Consider the following 13340-nt stretch of genomic DNA (forward strand, 5'->3'; position numbering starts at 1 on the left):
AAGCCAAAGATGGTCTTGTGACAAATACAGGAGGGATTAAAAAAACCTAAAAAAAAAAAAAAAAAAAAAAGACCAACAACCAAAGGCTCTTCCAGTCTGGATTCTATTCCTATTCCTGCCACAGGTGAGCTTTCTGACTTTTGGGCAAGAACTCCACCTCCATTAAATGGAGGGAGTATTTCCTCATTACACAGACACACTGAAAAAAACTTATCTCATTAGTAAATTGCAAAATTCTTTCAAGATCTTTGGATAGAAGTTTCCACAAAATACAGCACTTCTAAATTCCAGTTGACTTATTCTTTGAGTCAATACAGACGATGAACCAAGCACCATGGCTTATTTGTCAAGCAAGTGCTTTCCATTCATTGCTTTGTCTGAAAGACAATGTATTGAATACATTTCATTGAATTATTTCACCTGGCCTTATGAGCTGTATCTAGCTTGGTCTAGCCACTAGGTCCATTCCAATTCAAAAGTTAACTACTTTGAAAGCTATTTCAACACCAGATCTAAGTGTTGACTGAAATCTGAAATTCTTCAAGTTCAGAGAGCTCCTTTCTGAAACAGAAGAGGACTTACTTAGAAAACAAACAAACAAACAAAAAAAACCCCAAAAAACCAACACCACACCCAAAAACACCTCTCTGTTGAAAGCTTGAGATAAAGTCTTACTGATAAATCTTTCCTTTGAAAAGATGTTTCAGGAAGATCAACAATTGCATCTATTTACTTCTATTTGTTGCATTATAGATACCTGGGCTGCTCATTGACACTATCAGTTGTTAAATTAAACAGGGATGAGAGTGTCCAGGCTGTTGAGTAGGCACTTAAACCTCTGAAACAATTGAGCCATAAGCATTATTTTAGGCATCAGTTCAGTAAACTGCCTAGATGTGGGGAAATATTTATACACATCAAATTTAATGGACAAGAGACTTTCGAGAACAAGTTAAATTAACTTACCGTAATGCATTGTGGGAATCTGAGAAGCCGTCAGCCTCTGTGTCTTTTACTATTGTCCAGTCAAAGACTAACCCTGCCAATGTGCTGAAAGTGTTTCCTATAAATCAATCAGATTAAAACAAAAATAAACGACAAGCACAGAGTCTTCCTGGCACACAAACTATGACTTTTTCCCCTAGGAAATTTCTCTATCTTATCCCTAAAAGAAGCTCTATCAGTATTTAGTTAAAAAAATCACAATCTCCCTTGCTTTACTGACTTTTGCAAATTTAAGATGCTTCTGTTAACTGGCTTTTCTGTTCACATTTTGCAACATCATGTGCCACTTTATGTTTTTCACAAAGCCACTAGATAAGTGTAGGTGTCACCACCTATCCTCCACTTGTTGGCCCCTAAGATATCTTTGGCACCCACCACCTCCTTTCCCCTTTGACCACAAAAACCTTACTATTTCTTGGATATTAGGACATCAATATTTCTTGATATTAGGACATCAAAACAACCTGCTAAACAATCTTTCATTTTGAAACATGTGGATCTGAAATACCATGGGGGTAACCTGAATTCACAGAGCTGGTGAACTGCACTTTCCATCTGTGTCATTTGTGTTTTAAGCACAACCGTGATTTACCCGTAACAGGAGTAAGTCTTCACTCAAAGAACTCAAACTGAGCACCTTTCTTCTAGAAACTGTGAGCCACTAGATCATAAGACATTGTAAATGTTAAAAGAGAACAAAAAGGAACAGAAAGGAATAAACAAACTGAAAGCAAAGATTTACCATGATTACATTTAAGTGTAACGAGCTGCTAATCTGAAAGATCTTACAGTCTTCACAATGAGTCTTGCTCTGAACTGCAGTGTTCACTGGCACAAATAAATACGGAACTGAAATCGCGGTATTTACTATATTTTAAAATGTATTTTGTGTTACTCCTTGACATTTCTATCTATACTAGTAAAGTAAGAATCGAAGCAAATTTATTATTGAAGTCTTATGCTTAGAGGTTTACAACATTTTTTAAGCCACAAAAATATTTTAAGACAAATTAACACAACAAACAGCCTACGTTGTTTCTCTCATTTCTATACAACTTACTACAGATAGCTCCAAATCCCAAATAAGTAGGATTTTAAACACAAAACTCTAAAAGCATAAGGCAATATAATTAAGATTGATTGAGACTGGATTATTTAACATTCATTCAAGTCTAACTTTTTCTAATGATGCATGCTTGAAAAGCTGTATTTCACTCTTTTGTTTTACTCCAATTGAAAATAACAAGGACAGTGGCGAAACGCTCATCGTGGCACTATAGAGAGGCGATGCCTGGACACAGCCAGTGCTGCAGCAAACTGGCAGCAAAAGCACGAAACCATCCTTACAGCCTCTTAACTACCATTGGGCCTGGATGTCCTGGCTCCTGTTGGGGTGCCTCACTACGAAGGCAAAGTCAGGTTATCAGAGACAAACTATCACGGGCGTTCCCCAGACAATGCAGGGTCTCACTAGTTCAAGACAGGATCAGTTATCTCTGCAGCATGGGGGGCAGCGGCTGTCTCCAGGTTAAGCCTCTCAGAGGCAGCACCCAGGTAATACAGCGCTTGTCACGAACTGTATTATGTCTTTGTCCCTCCCTGCAGGATCACACAGCTGTCCCAGGAGCTGCAGACCAGCTGTAACATTACTCTCCCAGGCTCCTCAGATGGCAATGTAGGCAGTGACTTGTACTCCTGCTCCACAGCTGTAACCTGGCCCAGAGCTGCTCCTCTGTGACGCTTCAGCAGAAAAGCGGCTCTTGCTGGCGAGGCTGGAGTGTGCTCTGCTCCCTTGCTGGGGCAGGAAGCCTGTGTTCCTTGCACAGTTCATAGCCAAACAAATGCAAACTCGCATCTTTAAGTCTTTCTCTTATTTAGCTCATCTCTAGTTAAGTCATAGTAAAATAACTTGAGCAACAGATTAAAAAAAACAATATATAGCATGACTTTTGTTCCCTCTATATTCTTACTTAATTTGGCCAAAGGTCTCCATAGTCATCTTCCTCTCTTGCATTACTAATCTTTGAAGAGTAGTATTTGGGGATCAAGTTTATATTTGGAGTGGTTTATTAAAAGCATGTACAAAAAGGAATCTGCATTAATGTAACTGATTAAAAAAATATAGCTTATAAAAAAAATAACTGGACAATACGTGGAAGAGAATAAGGAAAGAAAGTATATCTGAAAATATACTGATACTCACAGGAGTAGAATTATCAATGTTAATGAATGGCCTGACCCGTACCAGATGCAATAATTTGGCAGTGTAAGATGCATTAACCACCATCAGCCCAAAACAAATCGCACTTGGTACACCCCTAGGACCTAACAACTTTATATACCAGGGAAAAAGCTCTGTCACTGCCACATTGTATACATAGAAGAGCTGATACAAAGCATCTACTCTCTCTCTCACACAGCATGCAGTAACAGGCTTGACACCTGTTCTTCCTGCAAGTTTTCAGCAAACCTAAACAGATTTTCCCCAATATTCACCGAACTGGATAATTATATTGACTTTTTTCACCTTCTAAGTATTAAGAAAAAAAGTGTTCAGAAGTCACTTATTCAGTTATGTGACTTTTCCTGAACAATTATGTCCTTCAATAAACTTGCGACTGCTCTTGAATGATTTTTTGTTTTAAAAGTGTGCCAAGAAAAATCACTGGGAGTCCAATATGTTCAAAGGTCTCCCAAGGATGGATCCCAAGGTTATCTGGGTCAAAAGGAACTGATTTTCAAAGCTTTTGAGTGTATCCTGATCCCCTAAACTTAGATTGGGAAGTTTAGTCCTATGGCTTCTAACCAACACTTTGTTTCAGTCACACGGATTAAATGTTCTTTGTGGGTTTTGAACCACTGCTCCTGTTCAGACTCTAACTTGGGTGGCTTCCAAGGCAAATTTGTCCTTTGAGCATGCTTGAGGGTTTGCAGAAACACCAAACCAAGAATCCAGTATTAGCCATAGTACAAGAAAATGAAATTATTTTTCATTATTAACATATTGCCATATATAACCTGGCATTCATGGTTTACAAACAAACATAGGATGGGCTCATCAACTACCCAAAACAAACAATTCAACCTTTTATAGCTGCTTTGCATATAATTTGCTTTCAGCCCAGTAGTTGTCCTAAAAATGACTTGGTTTGTGCGAGTGTCGATGTGTGCATAAAAATCAGTTGTTGAAACCAAAGCATGAAATTCTCACCAGCATCATATTTCATTTTCTGATGCTACAAGCAGTATGAAAAGCAGTGAATTTCTGCTCCTATTGAGTAATTATGCATTCAGTCCAAAAGCACTGACTTTTATGAGCCTAAATGGTACCTCCCAGAAGTGACTGTTTCTATAATAATTAAGGGATATTAATCCAAGCAACAGGTGGTTGCTCTTCAACATCACTTCTGAACAACCTGTTGGATGCTTGATTGGACTCGGATAAAATGTCCTTTTGCAAAATTCTTCAGACTACCTCACCTCAAATGAAAAAAAAGAAAAAACCCAAACATACCAAAAACCAGACTACTTCACATTCCTGCGCAGCACTTCTCAGCCTAGTTAAATCCTAATCAGACATTTCAACAGGACAAGTGTTGGGACTTTTTCCATTACATTCTTACTAGTGACTGGAGGTAGAATTGCTAACAGCTGACATCTTTATTTTAATTATTTTAAATTCTTATTTATAAATAATACCCTTAGCACTAGAGTTAAGTTTCCTGAGAAAATAAGGAAGAAAGGCAAGCAAAAGTTCTTGGAAATCAAGGAGTGTTTGATTTTCCTAATCAGGTGGTACATAGATATTACACTTAAATAAAAACAATAGGTTACTGAGTGTGTTATCCAGAGAACTCCCTTTAAATTACTCAGCTTGGCTTCTACCATTCAATTCTGTCACAAATAAAACCAGTGCACGTATCAGCCAATTAAGAGCTTCAATGTGTATTTTATCTGCTACTAGTAAATATCTTACCTTCGGAATCCAAAGCCTGAATTTTTAGCTCCAGTGGTGAATCTTCAAGATAGAGTTCTCTTGTTGTAGACACAATTTGGATGCCATGAATTATATCAACAATAGCATCACAACGAAGCACTTGTCCAGTCACTGGAGGAGACATCAGAAAAAGCACATGAAATCAGCATCACTGGATGTGCTCATCAAGAGCACCAACCAGACAAAATCCACCTCAAATTTAGCCAATGACACAAGACACTGACAGTGAAGGAACTAAAACTAGGTCATGACCTGGACTAAGAAACTCTTGGTCAAATGGTGATTGTGGCTAAGCAAGCAAAAAAACGCAGTTCCCTTTCTCACTGAACTTTAGAATAAATCTTAAAAATTTAGTTCTTACACTGACAGTTACAGACGTTTTTTCTGAGGATGTATTAAGAGTTTCTACAGTGCAACTGTCAGACACGGCTCATGTCCTAGAGAAATCAATGACTTTTACCCACAAATGATAAACCCCTATATACATCCATTTAGTGACTGCAAGACATTTAATTGATCATCTTTTTTGCCCATCTGTCATTATAAAAACTAACCAGGTATACTGTATGACAAAGGCAATTTCCAGCTTTCTAAATGCAAAACTTCTGAATTTGGATTATATAAAAAGTATGTACTGAAAATTATTTTCAGCCACCCCTCCCCTCTATTTTTTTTTAAAGAATTATCTGTTTTCCTGACTTAAAAACCTTAACTTAGCTTAAAAACCATGCCGTGGGAAGTCTAAAATGACTATGTATATGAATGGAAATGTTTTGTTTTGTGTACTTTTAAATCTCTACTTTGTTTCCGGAGGATGCACATAAACAAGTAGTTGTGTGCTTACAAAGGTTAAAACTTACTTATGTCTTCAGCAAAGATGATACTTGTCAGACGTGTGGGCTGCGAGGACCGTGCCTGGACAATAGCTTTCTGCGAACATTGGCGCTCATCCTGATCTGCCAGCTCTATGCTTGCAACCTCCGGCCTGGTGGAGGACCTACACGATTATTTGGTTGTGTTAGAAGGATTTAAGTTACTGCCAGACAGAAATCAAAGGTCTGGTTTAAAAGCCTCCAAAATAATTTCCACGAAACATGCTACATGGTCAGGACCCGACTTTCGTAAGAGCTGGAACTGCAACAGCTCCTCCAGGACTTCAGCAAAAGCAAGTGTGGGCTGAGGAAGGGGAAAGCACAGACCAGAAGCCCACCAGAGCCCAGGCAAACACAGCAATCTCTCTCCCATGGCATGTTCACTGCTGATTGCAATTCAGTCAGTTCAGAGCTATATCCAGCTACTTACCGAAGTTACAAAGCCTTTCACCTGACTATTTATTAGCTTAGAGGTGTGGAACAAGCAAAACCACATACAGAATACTGAAGTAGAAAGCAAAATAATTTTAGCTAAAGTTCCATTCACCACTTGTAATTGCATTTCAAAACAAGCTTGAAACAAAGTTCTGAAAAAATTAGAAGTTTTCCCTGATGACAGAACATCACAATTACATATGTTTACTACAGCAGAGTTTCTGAATAAGTAAGAAACAAGATTCTTCAATCAAAAAAATTTTTAAAAAATTGGATTGAGTCTGTTTAGCTGAAGTATGTATCACTAAAACATGCTAAATTGTATAATCATGTCTGGTGAAATATAAGCCTACATGGAATTTTGACCTAAAACTGATGCATCTTTTAGTTCCTGCTCTGACTTGTATGGCTTCTCTAAAGACAGCTGCTCCAGGAATGAGCTTGTGGGAAGCTCAGCATGGACGTGGAGCCCAGTTCTCACTCCCTGTGTGCCAAAAATGTCAAGATAAAAGAAAAAAAAAAAAAAAGAATTTAAGAGTTTTTAAAAACCAAGCCTCTCGAAATTAAATTTGAAAGAGTAGCAATATACAGCTGAGGCTGGAATGTGGAGTGCTCAAAGCAATGAAAATACTCAAGCAGGCGACAGCTCTTGCAAACAGTTAAAGAACATCACCCCTCCAACCTGGGACAAGCTGCTGATGGACTGTTGTGGAGAGCTGGGTGGCGGGCATGAGGTCCTGGCTCCACGTGAGCTCCTGGCTCATGCTGCACCTGCAGGAGTTACCCCAGGGGAAGCAGAAAGGCTGCAAGCTTGGACTCCAGCTCAGAGCCCAGCACCCTGCTTAAACCCTAATGAATTAAGCGCCTGAAACAGCCATCACCGTTTGCTCAGGGATCCTGAGTCAAAGCTCTTTCACAAGGGTCCTTTGCAGGATTAAAACAATGAAAGAAAGCACTGATGACAAAGCTGTTCAGGAATTGCTTCTCCCAGATGAAGACAGCAGCACTGATTAAACCACGGCATTATCTGGTAAATGCAATCTAAACCTGGCACTACATCCCCACCTGGTAAAGATGGTGAAGCCGGATTGGTTTAGACTTTCCTTCTGGAGGATGTTAAAAAAACGCCTACCTGTGACCTGGGAAAAATCTTCTAACTCAGCAAGGGGCTGGAGGGGAGTTTCAAACAAACAGCCACATCACACCTGCCCTTCTCCCCAGACGTGGGTTCTACCTACTTTTATTACTTCGCAGAACCAACCAATCCAAAAGAGTGAAGAACAAAATTTCTTGTTGGCTAAAATTGTATCCATTTCAAAAAATAGCACACCACAGTATGTCCAGTTACCTTAGAGTTAACCATTGCAGTCCAGGTGAACATGGACCAATCTGGTTGTAGTCACTGGAATAAAATTGAAATCCTGTTTTCAACCTTAAGCAAGACCCAAAGACCCCTTTGGTTCAAAGCAGTTGGTAAGACAGCAAACACTGCATTTCCCACAGAAACTTCACATGAAATAAAACCACGTTTGTGTCGGCTCGGTGGTTCCCCACGTACGGGTCTGGATTTTATCATACTACACTGTCCAAACAATGAGGCCCCAAAAGCTTGCAGTCCAAGAGCACAAACCCTCAGTCAGAACATTTTCAATTGTGCAAGCTAACCGCGGTGCACAGGTTCATTAGACGCTGCATAGCGGTATGGTATTTTTGTCTTGGGTGAAATTTATCAATTCAATGAATTATTAACTGATATTATTGGTGTGCTCCCAACAATATTTTGCTTATATGGAGACTAGTTTTAAAGGATTTGGAAACAACCGTAGCAACTGCTAACCCAGAAATTTCAAAGTGTTTTATCTGATCAAGGAAAAAGCAACCCACGGCAGTATGCAATGGACAATTTAAAAACCAATTAGAAGCTTAAACCTGAAAATTGTTTGTTATATTCTGGATACCTAAGCAACATACACAAATAGGAGCATATTTTTTTATACTAGAGTTTACACGGTTTCTAATTAACCTTGCCATCCAGTGATTAATTTAAGAGTGAACAGTTAGTTCTTTTCCTGTTATTCTGTAGCTTCTTAGGCAACCATGAAACAGTTTTCCAACATTTAGCAAGTTTCTTTAAAAAACGTTAGTATTCACAACCAGTAAGGCTTTTTCTGTACTTGGCTGGTAAGCTTTTTAAGGTGAGCATGCGGATCTGACTTAATGTGCATGCAGGTATTATTTTAAAATAGCATTGTATGTATGGAATTGACTTTTATTATTTAGTACTTCACATTGCTTAATATCCTCTGGCATTAATTTTTTCTTTATTAATTTGAGGAGTTTGCATTCTTACAGTCTGAAATCGATTGTGTTTACAACACAACAGGGGTTTCGCTGTGTTTTGTATTTGTTCTTTTAATATATGGCTATGTATTGTAATATGTAACCACTACAGTTTGCACTAATAGCAGTGTTGTAAACCTAAATCTAATTACAGGATATTTTTAAGACTAGAAAAAGGAAGGAACAAAGATAAACTAAAAGTTTGCATTAAATTTTAGCTGTCAACTTACATACATGCCACAATTATAAAGGAGCTTTTACAGCTGAATGCCGGTTAAGTCTTAGCTGTCACTGGAGTAAGGAACCTAGAATTAGAAACTATTTGGCCTCTAACCGTAATCTAAAGCAGGAGGTAGAATATCAGCTGAATTTTTTTTAAATACAAATACATTTTTAGTTTTGTTACCAATAGGATGTCTGCTATTTTAGACAATTACCTGAACTGGGCAGGTGAAGTAGGGCCTTTCTGAGGCTTGGTTTATTATTGATTTATATTAAAAAACAATCTGCATGACTTTTTTTTTTTTCTTCACCGTAACATAGGAAATATTTGATGACCTCTCAAGATCATTTGGCAGTATCAAAAGCACGTTCTGTTTTCAGCTACAGCCAATTCAGGGTCAAGTACAGAAAGGAAAAGGCATCGATCAAATAGGCTCTATATTACCCTGCTGTAATACACACAGGGATCACTACTGCATCTTAGATGGACAAGAAACTTTTGCTTTAAAATGACATCAAAGACTGCAATTTAGATCATCTTCCAGTTATGGCAGATCTTCCCCGGCACGTCAGCATGTGATATTAAGAGCTAGGCTTGTCAGAGGTCAAAATTAGATCCTGGGAAATAAGCAATGGGAAGCATTTCTGGCAGTAGCTCTCAATCCCATATCAGCGTCTGTAAGAGCGAGCAAGGCATGGGAGGAAGCACTAGAAAGAAGAGTGAGGAGGCGAGGCAAAAAAGCTAATAAAAGTCCAAATATTTATTTCCCTCAGAATAAAATCCTATTTCCTGAGGAATTAATGATGCTTGCAATAAAGACCGCCAGTCCTCTTGCTGATTTCCATTTAATTAATTATTTTCAGCCCCCCAACACAGAACCACATGCCAAGATTGTATCTACAGATCTACTCAAACCTGCGTCTGCATTTTTTTAATCAACTGTTCTGTAATATCACATGTGAATAGTTCAAGGATTATACTTTATTTATCAGCTGGTTTAAAGATCAGGCAAACATTATTCTTTCCCTCACTCTAGCAATACTCTGTTGATTCTTATAGTTTCAGCATTTTATATTTTTTTGTCAGCTCTTCAGACTAAACTCAACTCAATCAGCAAAAAATCCACCTCTGTGGATGTGCCATGGCTGTCAGTTGACCTAATCTTTTAGAATTTTTACCAGGCACGTGGGCAGGTATGTAGCCAGAGCGAAACTGGATAGTAAAGTTTTTCAAGAGTTTGGCAAGATTGGACTGACCAATACATTAGGTACCTTATTTCTGGTCACTCTTGGGACTAACACTGTTGACATACAAAAATGAAAAGAGACACAAGAGCCACAACAACATCCAGGCAACTGTAGTTGTATCATAAAAAACGGATTCCGAGACAACAAAAGCTACGGGAACTGAACCCCTTCCAAAGAAAACGCAGAGGGAGCCTGGCAGAGCTCCCTCAACTCTTAAGGATTTTTAACAACACAGTGGCAGATTATCTCGCTATTGTTCACTCAACCCTCTCCTAGGACTTTTCTCTCTTATTGTACTGGGAAAACAAGCAGCAGCAAAAAAACCCTCCATCCAGTTCTGCTTTAACAGCAAATGGAAACATCCTACAACACAGAATAAGCCAACAATGAAACTTTTGCTCATGGGATTTTATAATGGTGACCAGCTGGCACACCCATTATCTTCAAAGGAAGCAGAGTTAAGCCAGTGATGATTGTTCTCAAAACCCAATCCAGATGCCCAACTGTAACTTGGATATTTTGTCAGATCAACTGGTGGCCAAAAGCATTTTACCATAAGTCCTTATCTTCATACCTTTTCTAGCTCCATGAAGGAAAACGGCATGCCACACTAGTGATAGTCATCTTCCAACTAAAAGAATGAAATAAATAAAGGTTGGCCTAGAGAAGTTGTTCTGAAATTAGCTAAGCCTGATTTAAAATTAGAAAATAAAACTAAAAAATGGCAGTTTACTTCCAAAACACAAATGTCACATTTTGCATTATTTCAAATTATCCACTCTGTTAAACCTTCTCACATGCAGACACCCTTAAAGCTTCAATTACTAAGGTGAGACCCACACCCAGAGCAAGCAAAAGTCTTTAAACATTTCATGGGTGTTCGGCAATGAAAGCTGCCCAAAAATCAACAACAGTCCCTACTCTTTCTGTCCTCCTTCCCAGGCAGGTTATGCTCAGATTCAGAAAAAGTTTTTTCAACAGTAAACCTTCACTGCAGGTTGGCATGTTGGCCAAGAGAAAAAACAAATTATTTCTTCCGCCTCTTCAACTCTGGCAGAACATCTATGCTGCAGAGTCACACTACCCGCTCTGGTTTTGAGCCAACATACCCGGGTAGCACAGACCTGAGCCATAGCAGCACAGCCCGTCTCACTTTACCAACAAGTGTATCTCAACCCAATTCTGAGCTTGTTCTGGTCTCTACCAGAGCTTGAAGCCAGACTGGGAGAGCACACGCTGCAGTGCTGCCAGCCTACCCAGCAGTCAGCAGCATAGGCACCTCCCAGAGTGAGGGAGAAGGTTTTGCTGCCTTTGGCTATTCAAGGCCTTCTAAGTAGGAAATGCAGAGCAGGTGAGAACCGAAGAAGGGGGTAAGGATAGCAGGGGATGACAATCATTATTTAAGATGTCATTTCATGATACGGAAACTATTAGTCAGTATCTCACACAAAACATTTTTCAGACAGAGTCAAAGACAGTGTTTTTTAGACCCGTGGTGAAACAGGTAATCCACGAAAGAACAACAACAAACCCCCCAAATTATCAGAGATGAGATTGTCAGGCTTACAGCAAAGTAAGAGATCTCGATCAGCAACACTACTTCATATATATTTTTTAAAACACGTAAGCCACCACATACATCCCATAGAGCGATAAGACCAATTTACAACCCAGTATCAGAAACATGACAAGATAAGGAGCTAGAAAATGAGCTTTGCCAGCCAACCACTGCAACGGCAGCGCTGTACATAGGTTTTGGGTTCTCTGGAAGTACCTGTGCATTACACAGCTCCAACACCACTCAGCCACCGGATCTCTCACTCCAGCACTCTGCCACCTGCTCCTCTCGCAATGGCAATTAGCTTTACGTAACCTCGTCGGCAAGAGCGCACACACAAACCCTTTTATTTGAGGTGGCAATAAACTCTCCTTCATTATATTTGCAACAAACAACCTTGTACAGGGCCATTATTACCTTTGAACAGTTTCCTATAGCTGTAACCTTTCCACCGCAAAGCCTCCGACTTCAACAGCCAGTGGTTCAAATTCAATCAGTTGTATTCCTCAAAGCTAACTCCGGAAGTTTAAATTTACCACCTGTTCTCACTGTGTATCTCAATTCTACAAAATATGAAATAATGTTACAGACATGTAAACAGACTTACGCTCTACAGATAATTTCTGCTATAAATGCCCTGCACCATGCTGTATAAAATGTTTTTGTTTAGTGTGTTCCCCCTCGCCCCAAAAAAGTTATTAGGGTAAGGAGGATTTCAAGGAGAAAACTCTGCTTCTGATGCTTTCATTCTTCCACGTGTAATTTCTGGATTAAGGTAATTAAAAGATAAATACAGATGTAATTTAAATGCTAAATATGTCCACACAGACTCTGTTTTATCCCTGAAGATAGCACCATGTACAATATTTACAGATGGGAACATCGTATGCTTTGAAAACAAAGCTTTCACCAAAAAATAATTTTAACATAAAGGCAACCCAAGCTCCAGAAGGCATGAGCATCTTGAAACTCAGAAAATACTTTAAAGCCATGCTTGTAACTTTATCATTGCTCCCAATCTGCTGGGATGATGATAACGTTTGACCTCTTCCCTTTGAATCACTGGAATTCTCAGACACCACTACAATCACTTTGAAAACCTCCTGCTTTCAGAGGTAAACTTGAAGCCCCAACGGGAAATTGGAAAGAAATAAGGTCACAACATGCCATAGACTGATTTCTCACAAAATTGAACACTCTGGTATGAATTCTGAACGTTTGAGTAAATGCAGTCCTTCAAATACTCAAAGGATGTTTTTTTTGAGGACAGATGCTGCTGTAAGTGAACAGCCTTCACACGCTACCTCTAACCTCATAGTCACCCGTATTACACAACCTCAGTCCCCTCTCTCCAGGCACAAAGGGCCTGAATCTTGTAATTTCCATTCCAAATCCCTGCTTTCGTGCATGCAAAGCCACTCATCACTGTACAAATCCTGGGTGAAGGACAGTCACTAATTTCTGAAGTCACTACATTTGGTACTTCCGAACTTCTTCAGTTTAACGGCCTCCTTCCAGTAATAGCTGTTACCCACAGCTTTAACAGGAAAGTACAGGAAACTTGTCGGCAAGTAGCTGTGGAGTTGCCTGCCCCTCCAAAGCACACTTCTTTCTAATCCCCTACAGTTCAAGGCCTGAGGCGCCCAGGATGTAGAGGGAAAGA

General features: G+C 39.3%; 1 protein-coding gene across 1 annotated transcript in view; it reads right to left on the reverse strand.

Annotated features, from left to right (window-relative positions):
- Positions 1-10723, reverse strand: part of NUP210 (nucleoporin 210kDa) — a 60785-nt gene extending 50062 nt beyond the window's left edge. The window contains exons 1-5 of the mRNA XM_010284354.1: positions 10694-10723; positions 6992-7080; positions 5863-5999; positions 4982-5113; positions 967-1063 (exon numbers count right to left, since the gene is read on the reverse strand). Coding sequence (XP_010282656.1) covers positions 967-1063; positions 4982-5113; positions 5863-5999; positions 6992-7080; positions 10694-10723 — 485 coding nt within the window. The remainder of the gene's footprint in view (positions 1-966; positions 1064-4981; positions 5114-5862; positions 6000-6991; positions 7081-10693) is intronic.
- Between the last annotated feature and the right edge of the window lie 2617 nt (positions 10724-13340).

Source organism: Phaethon lepturus, unplaced genomic scaffold, assembly GCF_000687285.1.
Source record: "Phaethon lepturus isolate BGI_N335 unplaced genomic scaffold, ASM68728v1 scaffold48873, whole genome shotgun sequence".
Classification (NCBI taxonomy): Eukaryota; Metazoa; Chordata; class Aves; order Phaethontiformes; family Phaethontidae; genus Phaethon; species Phaethon lepturus.